General features: G+C 34.6%; 3 protein-coding genes across 4 annotated transcripts; all 3 read left to right on the forward strand.

Annotated features, from left to right (window-relative positions):
• Nucleotides 1-632: 632 nt before the first annotated feature.
• LOC104114259 (MFP1 attachment factor 1-like) lies at nt 633-2271 on the forward strand. The gene is made up of 2 exons (XM_009624649.4): nt 633-1074; nt 1936-2271. The coding sequence occupies exons 1-2, from the start codon at nt 790-792 to the stop codon at nt 2098-2100; spliced, it is 450 nt and encodes a 149-aa protein (XP_009622944.1). The 5' UTR covers nt 633-789; the 3' UTR covers nt 2101-2271.
• A 2015-nt stretch (nt 2272-4286) lies between these two features.
• Nucleotides 4287-8450, forward strand: LOC104114257 (uncharacterized). Of its 2 annotated transcripts, XM_009624648.4 has the most exons (13): nt 4287-4569; nt 4689-4769; nt 4877-4959; nt 5209-5318; nt 5421-5534; nt 6222-6304; nt 6394-6607; nt 6703-6780; nt 7009-7059; nt 7152-7241; nt 7415-7465; nt 8118-8195; nt 8298-8450. In XM_009624648.4, exons 1-13 carry the CDS (start codon nt 4361-4363, stop codon nt 8352-8354), a joined length of 1299 nt encoding a protein of 432 aa, XP_009622943.1. In that variant the 5' UTR covers nt 4287-4360; the 3' UTR covers nt 8355-8450. The 2 variants fall into 2 exon arrangements, with proteins under 2 accessions (XP_009622943.1, XP_033516676.1); XM_033660785.2 differs by lacking the exon at nt 5421-5534 and having other exon boundaries at nt 4288-4569.
• An 8159-nt stretch (nt 8451-16609) lies between these two features.
• Nucleotides 16610-18350, forward strand: LOC138903063 (uncharacterized). Its single transcript, XM_070190978.1, has 3 exons — nt 16610-17328; nt 17406-17653; nt 18225-18350. Exons 1-3 carry the CDS (start codon nt 16836-16838, stop codon nt 18348-18350), a joined length of 867 nt encoding a protein of 288 aa, XP_070047079.1. The 5' UTR covers nt 16610-16835.
• The last annotated feature ends 4067 nt before the right edge of the window (nt 18351-22417 follow it).

Below are 22417 nucleotides of genomic sequence, written 5' to 3' on the forward strand. Positions count from 1 at the left end.
TTTGTATTCTGTCTATTTTATTTCGGACAGTATTTAAAATTTTGTATAATCTACTAGATGCTCATACACTTGTGACACCAGGTCTTGACACACACACTAGTAGAATTTGTGGATTTAATTATTTTACTTGTATTTTAATTTATCTTATTTTCTCATAACTTTCTTAAATTTTGAAATTTCGAAGAGTTTAATTACTCGGATAATTTTTAAAGAAATGAATATATATTTAAATCATTAGTTGGCTTGCCTAGATGAGATGTTGGGCGACATCTCGACATATAGGTGAGTTTGGGTCGTAACAGTTTGGATATAAGAATTGTGAAATTTCGAAAAAGTAAAAAAAAAATTCAAGTTAAAATGATATTTAAAAATTAGAGTTGTGTTTGGACATGAGTACTATTTGGAGTTGTTTTTAATTTTTGTGAGTGATTTGAAGTGAAAATTTTAAAAAATAATTTTTTGGAGTTTTATAAATTTTCAAAAAAAAATCAAAATTTAACTTCAAGTGATATTTGAAATTTTTATGGCGTTTTTGAAAAAGTAAAAGGATATAGAAAAAAAAAAAATGATTTTTGTCTTAATGGCCAAACGACAAACGGCCCTAAAAAGAAAAAGGAGAAGAGATGCAACTCCTAATTTCACCTTTTGAGAAATAGGTAAATGCATTTAATTTCTGTCTTCATTACCAATTAATAATTCCCGTCAATTTCTCTCTTTCAAAATTGCTTACACCAGCAAGAAGAAGAACCGAACAGAACCCAAAATCCCCAAATCTCTCCTTCCGCATCAATGGCTGAAATGGAAGAAACTCCACAGACCCAATTAGAACCCACTAATTCCCACGATACCCAGAAAAATTTTTCATTCAGAATTTGGCCACCCACACAGCGCACCCGTGACGCCGTCATTCAGCGTCTCATCGAAACTCTCTCTACCCCTTCTATCCTCTCGAAACGTTACGGCACTCTCACAAATGAAGAGGCTTCAGATATTGCCAGGTGCATAGAGGAAGAGGCCTTTACCTTTGCTGGATCCTCTGTCTCCCCTGACGATGATGGAATCGAGATCCTTCAGGTACGTAAAGGGTTCAACTACTTTCAACTTTAACCATTGTACGTATATACAAAGAGACTTATGTATACTAGTACTTAGTCATTTATCTGCTACTCTTTACTTAGTCATTTCTATATTTTGAAATTATTTGATTTTATACTTTACATTTTTCTTCTCTATTGTTTGAAATAAACTTTACTCTATTATTTATTTTTCTTCTTCTCGAGGCTATGGTCTTTCGCAAACAACCTCTCTATCCCTCCGAGGGTAGGGACATACATTCTACCCTCCCAGACCCTACTTGTGAGATTATACTAGGTTGTTGTTGTTGTATATTTTACCTTTAATGAGATCAGTGACAGTAAATTACACTGTTTAGATAGGTAAAAATTATATATACTCTGTATTAATTCCCTTGACTTTCTTGTGTACACTTCTTTAAATTTTAACTCCTTTCGTAAAAATCCTGGCTCCGCTACTGAGTGATGATTTATAGCCACAAAAATGTCTATGGTTTATTTTAGATCACATGTTTCAAAAGACTTTCTTTCGACGAAGAGAGTATAATGTACTATATCTCACCCACTTCTTGACGAATCTAGCTTGTAACTTAGGAGTTCACGTGAATATAATAGCCTTTGCCTAGATATTCTATATTTATTAAGAAATTCATTAAATATCTATAAATAGTTGATCGTGAACCTAGTTATTATTGTATATTGACTTGATGTTGTTGGAGGAACTCATAAACATCAAATCCTGGATCCGTCTCTACACCTAAATTGTGATATGTATCTCTTTAGGAATACTACCATGTATATGTATAATAAACTGTACTTCTTAAGATCCAGTGACTAAATGGTGGATATGTATCTGCTTTAGGTATACTCCAAGGAGATTAGCAAGCGTATGCTGGACGCTGTGAAGTCTAGATCTGCTGCTACCACTTCCCCGGAAGCTGAAAGTAAACCATCAGAGTCGCTGGCGAATGCTTCGGAGTCTTCTGCTCACACTGGGGAAACCTCATCCATTGAAACCGAGTCTTGAAAGTTGCACCGAGGTCATTTAGTTTTCGTCTAATTGATTCTGCAGTGAGAAAAACTCTAGGTTTTAGTCAATTTAGGTGTACTGAGATCTCATTGTGCTGTTTATGGATTATGTAGATCGATATATATAATGTTGGATCAATAAACATTTATGTGAGAGCCTTCTGATTTATTGCCTTTCTTCAGTAACATGCATAAGATTGAGGGTTCCTGATATAAAGTCTAGATTCTGCCTGTGCTTTGTTATATCTGACACTAATCTCCATTGATGCGGACGGGATTGACTTGATTTTATATTTTATTTCTGGGAGTCAGTGAGGGATGCGTTTATTTTTTTGTTTTTTCGATTCTTCACATTTTTTGCTATTATTAACTTGTCTGAGTGTATGTGATCACAAAATCAAATAAAGCAAGAGAGTTGAGGTTCTATGTGATCACAAACCCAAATAAAGGAGGAGAGTTGAGGTCTCTAGATGTTAGCGTAAAGAGTAACTCTGATAGATACTGAGGAATCATACCACCAACCGTAGCTAATTTGGGATTGAAGCTTAATTGATTGTTCAGTTTTATTTTTACGTTTTTATGATTGGTGCTTAATGATCCAGATCCTCCTCATCTTGATTGTGTTATAACAACCATGGTTCTTAGGGATGCTGTTTTGACGGGATGTGTCATTTATTGCTTATGCTGTCATGTGACACAAATAAGTTTATCTAGTCCCTTGATAATATTTGGGGTTATTGCTTAATTCTCTGTTAATTAAGATGGTATATAATAGCTGAATATTATTATTGCTTCTGGGATATTTGGTTGGTTTTGTATGGACATGACTTGTGCTGGATCTCAACATTAATTTAGAGAAAAATGATGCACATTCTATTAAGGCGTGGAGTAGGAATCTTGGAAGTTTTAACTTAAGCTGTGTATATTGCTTACATTCACATTTGTGTCAGAGGTAGTTCTTACATTTGTTTTGGTCTATTGTGTAACTTAAAAACAATTTCCATTGCTGATAGAATCCAACCTCCAATTATATGTGCGAGTAACAGGACAAAATTGGGGAATTGGAAGCCTTTGCATTTAGTGTATTTGCATGGATATACAATTGCCCTTTTAGAGTTTAAACCCAATTTTAAGTTTTGGTGGACAAAGTTATTCGATACATGTGCTGGTGCGAGGTAGTACATATTCGGTGGAATAATCGAGTTGTGCGAAAGCTTGTCCAGAGACCACCCTCAAGGCCTCAACCACAAAAAGGAAAGGACATGAACGATGAGATATATCCTTAATTAAGCTGGAAAGAATCTGGAAACAAACGCCATCTTTGGGAGATGTTTGTAGGGAGTTGGAACTTGACTTAACTTACATAGGTGGTAAACAGTTGGGATACTGAAACCAACGTTCTCAAATTAGAAGTACCAGAATGAGTAAAATGAACCTAACGTAGATCTATTGTTTGTTAATTCCTTCTAGTAAACCAAGACTCCAAGAGCCTAATGACTATTTTATTCACGTTTAGTTATTTGCTATGGTAATCAAACGTAATTTTGAACTTCAAGTGATCATATATTAATATGGCGTCATATACAATAGTAAATTATCCTAAAGAAAGTTAAATATTACATAATAAATCATTAATCTAGCTTAACAACTTCACTTCATACACTAACGTAATCATTAGAATTTACACTAGCACTATTAAGCACATTTGAGTCTCATTGCAATAAAGTTGTGGAACTCTTTATTCTGTATATATTCTGATGAGTGATGGGGGAACTGGGAAGTGCACAAATAGCCGTTTTTAGGACCCATATTTGAAGAATAGTTAAAATTTACAATACTTTTTGATTTTGGCCGATTGTGAGTCGAAAGTTTCTAACTCAGACTCCGGCTCTGTCAAAACCTAACTTTAAACCTCAGGTCTTAAGTTTGTATGCAAGTTAACTTTCACTTCCCTTATTTTTCCTTTTACAACTCCACTTTTCCCTTATTCCTGATGTTAAGAATAAAATTACTCCTTTTGACGCAGGAGACATGTATGTATTGTTTAAAACGGTTGTTTACTCTAAACCTAATAGCGTCCAGACAAATCCTTTCTCAATTTGAATACGGAATGACCAGTTCAATTTATGGAAATTCCAACATAGAAATTATAAAGGCAGCTTAATATCGTTCCCTTTTCCTTTTCCTTGTCGCATGCAAATTTCTTTCACTATAAATAGAAAGACAACCAAATTCACAAATACTTGGGACAATTAATCATGCAAGAAAAACATCAACAGAAATCAAAGGCACATACCATAGTACGTAACAAGAGAAATTCAGTGAAGAATTCAAGAACAATGACAGATTCAGATTGTACGGAGTTTGAGAGAACGAAACCCAGAAAGAGGCGTCAAAAGCTTATTAAGCGTCCAATTTCAAGATCAAAAACTGTTTGTGATTATTTAGAAGAACTGTATAAAAAGAAGTAAGTTCTTACACTTTTCTTTTTCTTCAATTTCCCTAGTTAAACTTTTAAAATTTAAATTAGAATGATCTGCTATTAATATATATGACTTGGTTTCTTTTTTTTTTTTTTAATTGTAGGGGATCCATAAGAGAAGACGCACTAGGCAAATTGATCAATGAATTTAAGAAAGCGGTGCGATATGAATTTGCTCAGAATATGTACGTAATATATTTAATTTTGCTGATTGTTTTTTTGAAATTTAATTGGCAGATAACAATATTTAGGGAAATATACTGATTAAATCATTGGTGTATGTTTTATTCAGTTGTGTTACTTTAACACACCGATGCGAAAATTCGTTGAAGCGGGGTTCTGCTTTGGAAATTGATCTTGCACTACAACTTATAGGTTTGTACATATTTCCATTAAATTACACAAGTGATATTTCTCGGCCACGATTTCAATAACTTCAAGTGCTAATAATTGATTTCTAAATTTAATATATGAGTACATATTTAATAAATTTCTTAATACAAATATCATGTTTGACCAAAATCTACTGGATTCGATCGAACCCATATCTGGACTTCTACGTCTTGCCCTGTAGACTATAGTTGATAGTACTATTGTTGTACTCATTAATTGATTGGGATGTAGGATTGTTAGCAATAACACTTGGGGCTGGAGATCATGCACATGAGATATATGAATATTCACTAGAGTTTCTTCCTCAAGTTCTCAAATCCAAGTCATCTCATTCTGCCAAGGTAAACTTTTGTGTTTGATATATTTTAAATATATGATATGAAATAGTTTTATGTTTATCTGAATTTTGGACAAATTTCATGAAATTAAATTAAAATTACCAGGTATTAGAATGTTTGGCTATTGTCACCCTTATTGGTGCCAAAAATACTGATGAAACAGAAAGATCCATGGAGATTATTTGGAAAATCATGAATGAAAAAGAGACAAAACCCAGTGTAAGTCCTTCGTCCTTCAATTATACTTGCTAGCTACTTTTTATGCACTATTGTTTTATCGTTCTCGATATGTTATTAAAGCTTTACCTTTTAGTCCAAATCCTATATTTGTATACAAACATCCACGGGATAATTTTAATGGAACTTAAAAAGACTAAGCAGATGTTTGAATAAAAATTATAATTTTTGAAAAAAAGTAATATTTGGAGTTAAGTTAAAAATAGTACTCCCCTCCGGTTTAAGTAATTTTTTTGACTCTTTTCACACATATTAAGGAATCCACCTTTTAACATTAATTAGTAATAAAATTGACCATATTAACCTTAATTTGCTCATTAGAAATATAACAAACTACTCTCAGACTCTTTACTCCATGAACAACTTTGAAAAGTAGAAGTTATTTCCTTCTTGATATCTTAAAAAATTAAATATTGTGGACCACAAAAAAATTACTTAGAGTGGACCGGAGGGAGTATTTGGAATTTGAAATTATGTTTGGAATGCATTTCATTTGGAAAAAAAAAAGTTATTTTCGAAAAATCTCCAAAACATGCAAAATTTCATAGACAAACACGATTTTGAAGAAAAATTCGAAAAAAGAAAAAACAATCTATGGGAAAACGGGTCCTAAAATTCCGAACACATAAATTTCAAATCATAATAATTTTTACTTTTGCTATATTGTAGGTTGTTGCTGCAGCAATATCTGCCTGGTCTCTTCTCCTTTCAGAAATAAATGGATGGTGTGTTAATCACAAGAAATGGAAAGGGTATGATATATACAAATTATTTTTTGTGATTAGTTTGAATTAATTTTTCCAATTATATTTTCAGTTTAAATCTCTTCAAATTGGTGCAGGTTGTTCTCGTATTTGCTGAAACAACTAGAGGAAGATTATGATCAAAATGTCAATTCTGCCTGCGTAGAAGCACTTGGTGTAATTTTTGAAAATGGCAGCCTTGAGAAATTTTCAGATGATGCAGAAAATTATGCAAACTTAAAAGACATGAAAGATGATATATTGATAAGAGCTTCAAGTGTCACCAAAGAAAATGCTTTAAAACTTCTTGAGGTGTTTTAATTTCCTACTTAATTATGTCAAGAGTTAATTAACATTTGCAAAGTTTTCTTGTTTTGTTAACCAATAATCTGTCAATTTCATTACAGGATAATAGTGAAAAGAAAATCACACTCACAATATGTGAAACTACATTGACCTTAAGCACTTTTTCCCTCGTGAAGCAGGTAAACTTTCCCAATTTTTGTTTTCTTTTCAAATGTCAGTGATTTTTTTTCATCCGGCGTCTTGTATCTGTATTGGACTATCTAAATCCGAATTTGGGTCAGATAATCTCATATTGCGAGTAAAATACTTTTTAACAAAGACAACTTCATGTTCAGGGCAAATATTAATGATTGTTATGCTTTAATTAAGTTTTATTAACAAGTCTTTCAAATGCACTTCTGTGACAGATTAATTATTTAAAAAGATATCTAGGCGATGGCTTTAAAAATCACATGAAGGTTAGTTAGTTTCATCCTCTTAAGTTTTTCATGCATTTTGAATATTAATTACGTTAATATTGCATCTCATAATTATTTGATTGGAAATACAGGATAACGAGCACCTCCATAATATTTTTCAATTTTGGCCAGAGACAACTTCTGAAGATGGCGAAGATTTGTATCAACCCGAATTTGAAGGGGTGAGCTTTCTAAATTTTTTTATATAGAGAGAGTTTATCCATAGTGTTAATTTTCTATTTTCGGTATTCTTTTTTGTATGTTCATTTTTATTTCTCTTTCCTTCTTCACCAATTAATTGTTTTCCCTCAACTTCTAAAGTACTGAAAAGTCTTACTCAATACGTATATTTAAGGTGGCTCTTCGGGTTTTTGCACCTCACATTAGAAGGGAAGCTTGCACAAAGGTACTTTGTCACAGAATTAAATTCTCTTAAATTCATGAATTATGATATTGTTAATTATGAATGCTTATGATAGATATTTACCTATAATTATATATTATAAATAATGTGACTGCGTAAAGTTTTTACATCATTAGTGCATACAACTTATATACCGTTTTTGATATAGTGATCTTGATTTGAATCCTTGTCGTCTGATTTTTCTGTACAATCTTTTTTCCTTTATTTTTATTTTTGGTATTTAAGTTATATAATTTATTTTGTTTCGTTCCAGGGTTCATCTATGCCCTTTTTAACCCCACCAATACAATTTCGTATTACAATCTTGCCAGTGTTAATTATTGCTTTATTTTAATTTCTATACTATTAATAATCAGCATACATTCATCCTGTGAACTAATTAGATGAGCGTTAATAATTTCATAATTTAGGTTGTAATCAATTTCGTTGGATATCGTTTTTGAGCTTTTTACGCTTTGTTGAACTGTCACTAAATCGCCCAAACTTATGGGGTTTACTAATAGTGTGAATTTTCCATACAATAGATATTGGTTTGATTCGCAATGTCCACCTTCCCTTGTAATAGAAATATCAATACATTTAATAAAACTGTCATGACTAATTAGCTCAATATCCTTTTTTGTTCTGTCTATAGAGGATTTCCATGTCGCCTAGTTCTTTCCTGAGCAAGGCAAATACTCAATTGAGGAACAAGTACAGGATGCTTGCAGAGGTATTTATGCTTCTTTTCATATTTATTTTTATAAATTATGATTGTGATTTATCGTTTTGATTGTTAGCTCATGTTGTTCTATGTGTGTTTTTTAATGAGCAGAAGACTAAGGCTGGAGAATATGGAGTTGATCAAGAGTTTGAATATGATGAATACTAGTTGTATTAAGATATACTATAAACCGTGTGTTTTGTTACAGTACTCCTATGGAACAATTATTTATTTATTCAATTCAATAAAATTTTATTTTAAATGTCCTTTGCTTATATAATATATGATGATTTAGTGTATAGAGTTTAGCTTATACACGAAAGATCAAATCATCGGTTCTTATAAGTCATAAAGTTTATGTGCACAAACTAATGAAAGAATTGGACAAACCAATGGTTGTAGCACAAGATTAAATATAATTTATCTTGATTATGGGAATGGTTTAGTTCCGACTTCTTGTGCCAGTACATTTTGTATGTATTGAACGGATCAAATGGAGATAAGTATTTTATACTAACTTAATGAAATAATTCTCTAATTCATTCAATGTACATATACTCTTAATCTTGATATAATTATTATTAGTTGTGTGTGTCTTTTATTGTTTTGATCTATTAAAAGACGAAATTCTTTCGTAGGTCAATAAGCCTGGTAAATTGGACAATAATGATATACATTGACGAAATAGTAATTAGTTTATAGAATCCATATCTCGGTTTTAATTTGAGATTGATGATACTCCTTTATGAAAGCTTATAAGTTTTTATGTGTAAACCCGGCCGGTAGATTTTGTATCCGAACATGAAATAAGTTAAGCAAAAGTCCAAAGGAAGTAATCAATAAATTTAATTGCCGGTAATTTATTTTGATTGATTAGTATATGAAAACACTGGGAGTTAAATAAGATTTTATGAAAGAATTTCAAAATTGAACTAAGGAGTGCAATTACAAATTTTAGCGGAATAATTCGTAATTTATTATGATAGATATTAATTAGTTCCATAATAGGGAGCCTTGTTAAGTAAATTTTATGGTGTCTACCGTGTCTAAATATTAGGAAATAAACGAAACCTTTTCTTGGTCAACAAGTTTTGGCAAAGGATTTTTATCTTAAAAACGTGTCTATATATACATGGGTTTTTCCTCCATAGAACTGGACGAAAATTTGGTGCTTTTTTCTTGAAATTTCGTCCACACGAATTGTGGGACGTTTTTGGAGGTTGTGACTGTGTTACTTTGGCACTGGAGACCAATGAGATAAAATTATTTTGTTTACGATTCAAGAGATAACTCGTGTAAACTCTATATATGCTAATTATTTAATTTACACGTGAATTCAATATCTAAATTATTTTCGCTTCGTTATATAATCGAACAAGTTGTATATTACTTAGAAAATCTAAAAAATGAATTGACTGTCTCTAGCTTTACTTTAGTTGTAAAACACTTAATTTCTTGCTATATTGGATGAAACTGACTCCTTCATGTGACTCTTATTTTCACGTTCGTCACAGTAACGGAGTCATATAGTAGTTGTTACTTTGACATTGTGCTTTCTTTTCCTTGAATTTTCGATTATTTATTACTGTATTCACATAATTGTTTGCCTTTTCATACCCTATATATTTTTTCAGATGTATTATTGAGCATGTTTCAAATCAAAGCAACAGGGTTAAACGTTAAAAAAATAATTAAGAATTTTGAGTTCGATAGAATAGTAGAAAATGCTCATGGAGTGTGTATAGAGTTGCACATTCACCGACAAGCTTATCTTCAGTTCAACTGAATGGACCTAACTACAGTTAAGTTGATATTTATACTATTGAATAGCTGGCTAATTTTTGAAAGTCTTATTTGCAGTTTTAACAAGTTAGAAACATGATATTAGGCTCTTTAATAGAGTATAACAAAACTACAATAAAATGCATCACAATACTTGTAGATATATGGTGGCAGAAGTAATTAAGGACGTATAAGTCCTTTACATTTTCTATAAGACTTGAAGGTGGGGAATTACAATATTGTATTTTGATGAAACTTAGGATCCACCAAATTGTATTGGGTACCAGGTTCTCTATCAGTTTCCACAGAACATACACAATAAGAGATAAGTAAATGACACAACAGAGTTTTACGTGGAAAACGCTCAGCTCACGTGATTAAAAATCACGACCTACACTCGTAGGATTTCAACTTCACTAACCGAACAATTTTAGATTACAACCTATTGTAACCTAGGAATAAAACTCTTAATCTATCACTCACTTGTAATAACTCTATTACAAGCCTCTTTGTAATAACTCTATTACAAAGCTAACCACTCGACTAACTCTAGCCAAGACACAAACACAATGTTTGTGGTTTTACAAATGATTTCCTACACAATGCTTCAGCTAAGCTAAGTAGGAATTACAAATAATTCATTCTAACAAAGGCACAATACAACTTAGGACATATTGATAACATAGAGCTAGAAACGGGTCCTTCGTTCCGCTGTTCTTTGTTCTTGAAGCCTGGAAGTCACTTGCAAGATGTCAACACTCTTGAGAGAAAACATGATTAATTTTTCAGATGTGCAAGTGTGTATTTTCTTCATTGGTTCATGTTAATAATATCCAAGTGACATCACTTGGATGATGCAAGCAATATCCGGTACAAGGCATTCCCCAAAATGTGACTGTTGCACTATTTACACTGTTGCATGTGTGCAGAGAAATAGTTGCAGCTACTTTACAGCTGTGAGAAGTTGACTGGTACAGTCAGCAAGGGAACTAATGTCCATTTGTTCCCTCTGTCGTATCTTTAACTCTAGCTGTTGGAACTTGTGCCCGATTTGAGATTTGTTGTGCTTTGGCACCTTGAGGATGTGTAACAGGTTTTCGATCTGGTTCTTATCATAAAGTTTGTTAGATCATCAAAATATGAAAAGGCACACATAACTTATCAATTTCTCCCTTTTTGATGATGACAAACTTATAATTGAAGTTCCCCCTTAGAACCAGAATCATGTACTTCGCCCTGAACCTGTTCTCCCTCTCAATTAATTTTCCCCCTTTTGGCACTTATAGTTAACTCATGCCACATGTGTGCACATAAACATGGATAAAAACATAGCACAAGAGTATATACGGAATGCTCAGTAATTTTAAGGAAAAGAGAACAGAAAAGTAGTACCATTGGTACATAACCATTCAAAAATCAAAATAACTTAAAAGTACCAGCCACAAAAATAACAAAACAAAAAAGGGACCAAGGTAGGACATACAACTTTTCACTTGTCACTGGGGCACGGATGAAGAGGCAAGGGTTCTGAGAAGAATATCCATTCGGGCGTTTACATATACTTTCTCGTTAAGAAGCCGCTCCTTCAGGTCCTCGACTTGTTTCCTGAGATATGCATTTTCCTTGTTAAGAAGGGCAATCTCTGTGCCAGGTGCACTACTGGAATCAGGTGCCTCCTGGGCCTGACTAAGCTGCCTTTCAAGAATAACATTACGTGCCTTCAACTTCCTTATCTCTTCATTGGAAGCATTCTGAACATCAATCAATTGAGAAATAGTGGAATTGCTGCCAACCCCTCCTTTCTTATCAATGCACTCACACTTTTCTAAGGTGGTTTTGGAGAAGGTTTGCTTGCGAGTTCCCATTGTTGCTTTTCCCAAAGGGACTTTGAAGAATTTGAACACACCTTCGTGACCAAGAACCTGTAGGGCAACCCATGATTATCATCCTTAAAGTCTGCCACTTTCTTCATATGCTCGATCATAAGGCATGGCAGATTGATTGTGGTATAGGAATCCAGTGCTTCCATTAGGAACAGGTCTTCTCGTGGCATAATGGTACGATTTTCTGTACGTTGAAGCAAAACCTTGTTCACCATCTCGAACAACAGTTGATACACTGGAGGGAGGGACTTCTTGTGCACCCATTCCCCTTGTTGCATTGCATCATCCTTCAGAATGGCATTTCTGAAATTGAGAGAACAGGTCCTCTCAATGGATGATATTTCTTTAGTAGGCACTCCCAAAATGCTCCCCAACACAGCCTCGTCCATCACAAAGTCTACGCCGTTGACCTTCAAACAGATGTTATCCTCTTCCACTGTGAATATGTCTGCGTGGAAGCTACACACTTCTTCCTCATACACCTTAGGGCTCTCATTGGTGAACAAATATGTCCAATGTTGAAATTCACAAATATCAATCAGTTAGCGCATCCCCATCATGTCAAGAATGTTAGGGGTAAATGTTCTTCCCCGCAGTACCCTTTGTTTTCTCAGATTTTCTCTGCTTTCATCCTTGGCCTCACTCACTTTGGCTTTCTTGGAGGAACCAGGTTCATCGTTGTCACCAACCTTCATTTTCACAGACTTTCTCACACTTTTCTCTTTCTTTGTAGACTTCTCAGACACTTTCTCACCAAACTTCTCAGACAAAGTTTCACCAAACTTTTCAGACACCTTTTCACTAGACTTGTCTACCTCAATATTTTTCACTTCTACAGCTTTCACAAATGTCTCTCTCCGGGGTTTTGGAATCACATGTTTCTTAGAGAACTTACGAATCAAGGAAGTAGGTTCCTCATTCACTTATTCATCATCAACATCAACAACAAGTGTTGGAGGCACTTCTTCCTCATTCACCAGCTTTCCCCCTTTCACCAGCCTCCTCATTTTCTTCTCGTCTTTATTTTTCTTCAGAACACATTCAAAAGCTTCCTTCTTTTGCGGCCTAGGAGTGGGTCCTTTAGGAGTGGGCTCTTTGGGAACTGCCTTCCTATTCCTAGCTGTAAAGAAGCTTGCTACAGATATATTGTCAGTCTTCTTCACTGTTGTTTCTCTTCCTCAGAAAGAGATCTCATCTCAGAAAAGACGATGTTTAACAGCTCAGTATTAAAGTGAGGAGAGTGAGCAGGATCAGTACTGACTTGGGGATCTTTCGAAGAGCAGGGAGTATCATCCTAAGTAGGAGCAGAGTGATAAGTTCCCTCATGTGTTTCCCTACTAGTACTATCATGTGCCAGATGTTCAAGTGGCACCAGTTCCCTACCCTTTTCCTTATGACCTTCACCTTCCTCCTGAGATCCAATAGTCTCATTAACACCCTCAGAACCACCAACCAAACCTCCCTCTGTAGTAATTAACAACATGTTCTCAATGTCTTCTTATTCATTTACCCCCAAAGTAGAGTCAGAGGGTACAAGAGGATTATTACCTATAGGGTTGGCAATATTCAAATCGAAGCTTGAAATAGGCGCTACTGATGCGTCACTACAACGAACCATATCATGTTGGGCTTCATCACTCTCCCCATCCTTTTGACTAGAAACTTATTGACCTTCATCACTATCTACTGTTACACCTTCTGCCATTTTTTCTGGCGAAGCAGAAAGAGAGGTCTCAGCAATGAATCGTTTGGGATTCTGAGTCTTGCGACTGTGGTGAGAACCAGAACTCGATTGGGTTGGAGAGGAAGTAGTGGGTAGTTGTTGGTCTGGTATGGGGTTTGGACTGGGTGATAGAGTAGACTCCGATTCTCGTTCCTATTCTTCATGAGATGAGGACACAGTGAGGACTACACTAAAGACGTTTGAAATTTTTGGATTTTGAGACAAAGTGAAGATTTATAGTGAGGACATGAGAAGAAAAGTATTTTCTTTGAGAGAGAAAATGGAAATTTTGGCTTTGATGTGGATAGTGAGGAAAGAGACTAACTTTTGGGGTTATTTAGGGGAAGTGAGAGACATGTTATAAATGGGTACGAATCACCGGGTAGACGGGTCATTTAGCAACATGTGTGATATTTGAGTTTTAAGAGATAAGAGAGAGAGAGAGAGAGAGAGAGAGAGAGAGAGAGAGAGAGAGAGAGATTGAAACTTTTAATGATGTGGTACTTTTATAGCCGTTTAAAAATGTGCATGAGAATACAAAGGAACTACTAACCTGTGTCAAGAGAACTAGGTTCCCTGACTTAGTTTTGTAAATGTAAGCCTCATCCCTTTACCAAGATGCAACATCATTAGCTACTTGTTTGCTTTATATTTGCCATGTATGTCTACCTGTAACAGTATAGAGATGAGTTAGAACTTGCCAAAAAATACTTTTTAATTGTTTTACATGTTCATTCTTTCATAGTCAATCATTGAGGGACCTGGTGCTCAGTCCAATTTTATCAACCCCAATGCCAATCGATTCTTTTCAAAGTGCGGGGGGTTCCATCATCATCAAGAGGTAAGTGATTTCTTCTAGTTGTGAGTTAAATACAAGGTTTATACATGGATTAAGACATGAAAATTTGTAGAAATTTAGAATTTTATAAAAAACCCTAAAAATTGGTATTTTTGAATTTTGACCACGAATTTGGGCATGAAATTGGGAATAAATTATATATTTGAGTTTATGGTGATATGGGTAAGGTTTATCTTCGAAAATGTTTGGAATCCGGGCAGGTAGGCCTGAGAGTGATTTTATCGACTTTTCAAGCGGAGTTAAGGATTGTTATAAATTAGATTATAATAAGTATTAGAGTGTGTATTTATGATTTTGCACGTTTATTGACTAGTTTTGGAGCGTTGGGCATCGGTTTGAGTTGTTGGAAGGGCTTGGGGGCCGGTATTAGAACTTCGGAGCGAGGTAAGTCTCTTTTCTATCCTTGTAAGAGGGAATTTACCCCATAGGTGAACTTAATTAATATGTGTTGTTAATTTGTGGGGGCTACGTATGCACAAAGTGACGAGAGTTCATACGTAGCTACTATTCCTGTTTATGTCCAGGTAGTTTTAGGTTTACATCATGCTTTGTGGATACTGTTATTTGATTATATTTGTTAATTGTATCAAATGAAACTAAGTCGGGGATTTTAAGGATTTAAAAGCTTCAAGTTGAATTGTCTTTATTTTGAAAATAATAAAGAAAGAGTTATGAGTTATTTATAATTTATATTTGACCGTGTCGCATGTATGATTCGCGAGCGTGGTAATAGATGCCAAGAAAGAGTTATGAGTTATTGATAATTTATATTAGGCTGTGTCGCATGTATGATTCGCGAGCGTGGTAATAGATGCATCTATGGTTCGTGCCGTTCGACCCTCGGCAGTACACAATTTACATTTATGTTGAATCGGGCCGAACGTCCTCGGTGAAATTTTGTGTGTGATAATAGAACTGGAAGTTTCTTTTATAATTGGTATAAATTCATTATTTGAAAGATTATTTGTTTAAAATGAAGGAAGTGATTTGGGTCCTTAAATAGGGTGATGAATTGTTCAGTTATTTCTTGATCTGAGTTTTTATTGATATATATATCATGCTTAATTAGAGTTTCATATTATCATATTGTTGGCCCTTAGTAAGTGTCGAATTCGACCCTTCGTCATTACTTCTTCGAGGTTAGGTGGGATACTTACTGGGTATGCGTTGATTTACGTATTCATGCTACACGTGCTGTCCATTTTTTGTGCAGGTTCATATACGTCTAGTGGCCTTGTGGGCGCAGAGGCGCGATTATTACGGGGATTTATGTGAGCTACATTCCATGTTACGAGTCCACAACCAGCAGAGTCTCCTTCAGAGTATTTATATTTTCCTGTCCAACTTGCATTCCGGACAGATGTTGTATTTTATTTTGTGTTCCTAGTTGATACTCATGCACTTGTGACACCGGGTCTTGGGCGAATTATGAATTTTACTGTATTGGAATTTTTAAAGATATTATTATTTATTTTGAAAACTCCATCCTTTACTATTTAATTGAAGGAAATATGATTTTAGAAATATTAAAAATGATAACCAAATTAAGTATTTATTTTTTGCTTGCCTGACAACGGTGTCCGGCGCCATCATGAACTTTAATAGATTTTGGGTCGTGACATTACACTTCCCTCTTTAATCAATAAATTATTTTGTTTTTGATAAAGGAAAATATTAATTAATTTATCACAATAAAATCACTGGTGCCAGAAGAAAGAGATGTTTTACTTAACCTTTACTTGTTTCTGGTGTATTGGCAATGTATGTGTAAAAGTTTTGACATGTGACTAGAGTTGGTTTATTTCGCCTCTGTCTCTAACTCTCAAGTTGTTTCCTTGTTGCATTCTCATCAACTTTGAGATTTTGCATCTTATCTTCCCTGGAATATCAGTTTATACTTTTTGTCTTGGGCTTCTTAATGGGTTTGATAATGTGGGATCTACCTCCCCAGACCCTACGGTGTGGGATAATACTGGGTATGTTGTGGTTGTATTTGTATCCAAGAAAACAAAGATAGACTAGGGGTTGTTATGTATCTAATTTCTTAAATATTTACCTTCTCACATACTGTTATATATTCTTACCCGTTGTTGGGCTAAAGTAATTTAATTTTTTTTTATGTATGATGAATCAAGCGCCAGCTCTTAAGAAAAAAGTTTTGAATCCAAAAAAAGAATATAGGTTTTGATTTCCAATACCGATCAAGTGCTGAGTTAGCCAAAGAAATTCAGATTAAGAGAGAAAATCTTGCTAATGATTGCAAGGACAAAGCTGTGAAAGAGCAGGCATTACTTGGAGTTAAAAGGAAAAATCATATACCTCCAACATCAGAAGGACAAAGTAGATAGAGGTTAACTCAATCCGATTAGTCAGTTCAAAAGTTAGGAAGGAGTAAATTACCTATGTACAAATCAATTCAATCGCCTTCAAGGGAAGATCTGAACACTTCACATAATATTGCAAGAAAAGGACAAAGTAAACAAAGGTTAATTCAATTGGAGGAGCCCATTCAAAAACAAGGAATGAGTAAATTACCTATGCACATATCCATGCTCCAATCATCTTCAAAGGTAGATCGTAACATTTCCCGTATGATTGGAAGAACACAAGGTGAAAGAGAGAAACAACTTGATATCCAGGAGCTACAGAATTGCCAAAAGGTAAAGACAAACTCCGTCCTACCATCGACGAGTCTTAATCAATTTATTGAAAAATATGGGATACACGTTGGTGGTGAAAAACATCCTCATAATCACGCAGTAAATGAAATCAGATTTACGTCATCCTCTTTTATTGATGAGCATGAAATAGAATTGGTTAATTTTGCTGCACAAGAAGAAGTTGGTGATGATGAGTTTGTCGGAGACGAGGATATGAACATCGATTGTGCTATAGGTGTTATGTATTAAACCTTGTAATTATTTTTCATATTGCAATTTTTTTCTTATGTCTTGGCTGTTATATCAATCTAGGGACATCAGAGAAGAAAAGAGTTCGAGGAAAAACAACATGTAAGAATATTCATGCAAGAAGTTTTGAAGAAAGAGAGGAGGTGACATTTGACAAAGGACAAGCAATGGGACCAACTGACAAGAGAATGTCTGATTTGACCAACTTTATACGAACAATTGTAAGAAATCCTAGATTTATCCCCTTGGTGCATACTAGTTGGCATGCTGTGTCAAAGAATATTAAGCAACGAATGTGGGAATATGTCAACGTAAGAATAATTAATTTTTCAATTGTATTATTATGTATGTTTCCTACTAAGTGAAGATAAATATACGTTATTTTGCATAGTCCAAGTTCATAATTCCATCAGAAGGAGAGAAGTCGGTAATGGCTGGTCTTCGTGGTGCTTGGAGGCGGCACAAGAGAAGTATTAAGATGAAATATTTCAATAGGAATGCTACTGATGAAGATATGCTACAAAATCGTCCGAATGAGATACCAGAAGTTCAATTCCGCCAATTGATTAAGTATTGGAAGGACTTAGATGTCCAAGTAAGATTAAACTGTGCATTTCTACTCTGTTGCATTATATCTTTTTTACTTTTTGATTTATTAATTAATATACTTCTTTTGGTGTTAGGCTATGAGCGAGTTAAATTTTGAAAATCGAAAAAAATAAAAGTGGAGGCATCGAATGGGACCTATTAATTTCGCAAGAGTACGCGTGGCATTGGTAATATTTAGTCAACACTTTGTAAAAAATCTGACTTCCATTTCTTTTTGTACTTTATCGTAACACATTGATGTTTGTTTTTTACTTTCTTTGATGTAATTTGTAGCGCGCAACCAAAGAGAACAACGAGGAACCATCAAAGTCTGAAATGTTTATTACAACCCGTACAAAGAAAGGGAAGGAAGTTTATACGGATACTCAAGTTGCAATAGTAATTCGTGTTGCAAGTTAAGATCTTGTTATTATATTTTTTCTCTCATTAACTGAATGTGTTTCTTGTAATGTTTCAGCTTTATTCTTTAAAAAATATTTACAATGTTACAAAAACTGAAAAATTATTGTGAAATAATGAATAGTGACAAGTTGACGAAATTTGGCAACAGAATAAGGGGGTACTTGGGAACAAAAATTAGTTCTGTTTGTGTGAAACTTCATATTAAAATGGTTACTATTCTTGTCGCTGAAAAATCTATTGATACTCTTGGCCAAATTTTGAGGTTCATTAAACTTTTTGAATTTTTTTTTAATTGTTCGTGTTATTCATTTCCATCTTAAGGTCAAGAGTTGAAGTAAAATAGTGGAAATGTAACAAACTAATTGTCAAAACAAATGAAGTAACAAAGTTTTTGGACTTGTGATTCTAACAGTTAGCAAATAGAGTTCTTAGGGGTTGTCTATCCCTTGTTAGTTCTAGACAGTTAACTCTAAGAATAAGATCTTGCTCGTATTGTTTTAGTGTTTGGGGCGGGGCGGAATATTTCATTTATTATTGAGTAGCCTATAGAAGACTATTTTTTTTCCTTTTCTTTTATGGTGCTTGACTCGCTTCCTGAATTTCTAATTTCTGCCACATCCAACATTCTTAGATGATTGCTACAGCGCGATATGGTATTTAATGCAAATAGTTTACAAGAAGTAAATTTAGCGGCAACACTCAGATGCATAATGGCAAATTTTGTAGTGAGATGTTGTCACGCCCCGAATGTTCCCACCTTCGCACCGTGATGGCGCCTAACATTTCACTTGTTGGCAAGCTAACGTTAGAATAATATTATCTATTTTAAAAATAATTTTTAAATTTATTAATAATCAAAGAACAAATGCAGAAGTAAAGTCTGAAATGTAGTGAATAATCTATAAAAATAACGGTGTCTAAATACCATCCCAGAATTGGTGTCACACGTGCACGAGCTTCTATAATAATACAGATAAAGGTCAGAATAAAATAAAGCTATCTGAAAATAAACACACAGCTAAAGTAAAATAGACGGGGACTTCAGAACTGCGGACGCCATGCAGTTATACCTCAAGTCTCCTCCGAGTAGCTGAAATCCGAGCAAGTCTATGGTACACCGCTGGGACCAACTCCAAAATCTGCACAAGAAGTGCAGAGTATAGTATCAGTACAACCGACCCCATGTACTGGTAAGTGCTGAGCCTAACCTCGACGAAGTAGTGACGAGGCTAAGGCGGGTCACTTACATTACCTGTACGCAATATTAGTAACAACAACAATAATAAAAATAAATCAGGTAAATCATTTATAATAATTGAAGCCAACTCAACAGTTATAACCAATTGTCATTTTCATTAATTCTGTTGCAGTGTGCAACTCGCTCTCACAATATATTCACATTCAATTCTGTTGCAGCGTGCAACCCGCTCTCACAATATATTCACATTCGGTTCTGTTGCGGCGTGCAACCCGCTCCTCCAATATATTTAGTTTAATCAGGTCTGTTGCGGCGTGCAATCCGATCCACCAATATATATATATATATATATATATATATATATATATATGTATGTCGACTTTTAAATAAGTCTATTGCGGCGTGCAACCCAATCCTCCAATATGGACTTTTAATAAGTCTGTTTGCGGCGTGCAACCCGATCCTCCAATATATTCATTATAATCAATTCTGTTGCGGCGTGCAACCCGCTCCTCCAACATATTCATTTACCCATTCTTATAGAAGAAATTTTCCAAATAAATGCAACAATTGATATAAAATTATAAGACAATAAGCATACAATAATTATGATTTAATTATGAAATAAACAATGATAAATAGTAAATTATTATGAAAATCAGGGAGAAAATAGGCAGTTTAATATTTAATATGCTAAATGTCAATAACAATTAAAACACATAATTCAAATAACATGTAACAATTAATGCAGGAATTCAAGAATTAATATTTGACAAAGCATAGGAGAGAAACAATTATTATAATAATTAATTTATTATTTTAAAATAATTTATGATTTTTCAAGTAAGCAGGCAAATAATTAATTTGATGACGTATAGACACTCGTCACCTTGCCTATACGTCGTTCACATGCATTTCACATAACAAATAATTTAAGGGTTCTATTCCTTCAAGTCAAGGTTAACCACGACACTTACCTCGCTTTGTAAATTCCAATCAATTTCTCGACCACAACTTTTCCTTTTAAATTTGTCTCCAAAAGCTTCAAATCTATTCACAAATAATTCGATATACTCAATACGAATCATAGGAATTAATTCCATATGAATTTATAAATTTTCTGGATAAAAATGCAAAATTTATTAAAATATTCGGCAGTAGGACCCACATCTCAAATTCCGGAAAAATTTACGAAATCCGAACACCCAGTCCGAGACGAGTCCAACCATATAAAAATTATCCAATTCCGATGTCAAATGGACCTTCAAATCTTAAATTTTTGTTTTTGAAAGATTTTATAAAAATCTAATTTTTCTTCTATAAATTCACGGATTCATGATATAAATGAGTATGAAATCATAAAATATAATCAATATAGGATAAGGAACACTTACCCCAATATTTTTCCGTGAAAATCGCCCAAAAATCGCCTTACCCGAGCTCAAAAATGAAAAAGAGTTGAAAATGGGTCGAAACCCCATTTCCAGAACATAAGATCTGTTTCTGGGATTTTTACCCTTCGCGAATGCGGTCAATACCTCGTGTTCGCGAAGCACAAATTTGTGCTGTCCAATTTTACTCTTCGCGAACGCGAAGCTTGCCTGGCTTGGCCTTCGCGAACGCGAAGGCAATTGTCCTGGCCAGCCCCTTTCCCTTCGCGAACGCGAGGCTTCGATCACGAACGCGAAGCTTCGCACCTCAAGCCTTCGCAAACGCGTTCTCTCTGTCGCGAACGCGAAGCATAAAATGTGTCAGCCCCAATTTGCTCTTCGTGAACGCGAAGAAGGAAACCAGAAATAGGTTTCTGTAGTTTTCTCAAGTCCAAAAATGATCCGTTAACCACCCGAAACCAATCCGAGCCCTCGGGGCTCCAAACCAAATATGCACCCAAGTCCTAAAACATCATACAAACTTGCTCGCGCGATCAAATCGCTAAAATAACACCAAGAACTACGAATCGGACACCAATTCAAAGGAAATTTTCAAGAAAACTTTAAAACTTATATTTTTACAACCGGACGTCCGAATCACGTCAAATCAACTCCGATTCTCACCAAATTAGGAAGACAAGTCATAAATATTATAGTGGACCTATACCAGACTCCGGAATCAAAATACGGACCCGAGGTCAATAAATCCAACATCGGTAATTTCTTAAAAATTATTAAGCTTTCAAGCTTTTAATTTTTCATCAAAATTCCATATCTCGGGCTAGGGACCTCGGAATTCGATTCCGGGCATACGCCCAAGTCCCAAATCACGATACAGACCTTTCAAAATATTCAAAACACTGATCTGGGTCCGTTTGGTCAAAATGTTAACCAAAGTCAACTTAGTTGAGTTTTAAGGCTCTATTTCACATTTTAATCCATTTTTCACATAAAAACATTTCGAAAAATTGTACGGATTGTGCACGCAAGTCGGGGAATGGTAAATGGTACTTTTTGAGGTCTTAAAATATAGAATTATTTATTAAATTTAAAGATGACATTTTGGTTCATCACATTCTCCACCTCTAAAACAAATATTCGTCCTCGAACGGAGTTAGAAAACAAATACCTGAGCTGGTGAATAAGTGTGGATATTTACTCTGCATGTCCGACTCAGACTCCCAGGTTGATGCCTCTACCGGCTGACCTCTCCATTACACCTGAACTGAAGGATAACTCTTAGACCTCAACTGTCGGACCTATCGGGCTAGAATAGCCACCGACTCCTCCTCGTAAGTCAAATCTTTGTCCAATTGGACTGAGCTGAAATCTAACACATGGGACGGATCACCATGATATTTTTGTAGCATAGACACATGGAACACCGGATGAACCGCTGATAAACTAGGTAGTAATGCAAGCCTGTAGGCTACTTC

Source organism: Nicotiana tomentosiformis, chromosome 12, assembly GCF_000390325.3.
Source record: "Nicotiana tomentosiformis chromosome 12, ASM39032v3, whole genome shotgun sequence".
Classification (NCBI taxonomy): Eukaryota; Viridiplantae; Streptophyta; class Magnoliopsida; order Solanales; family Solanaceae; genus Nicotiana; species Nicotiana tomentosiformis.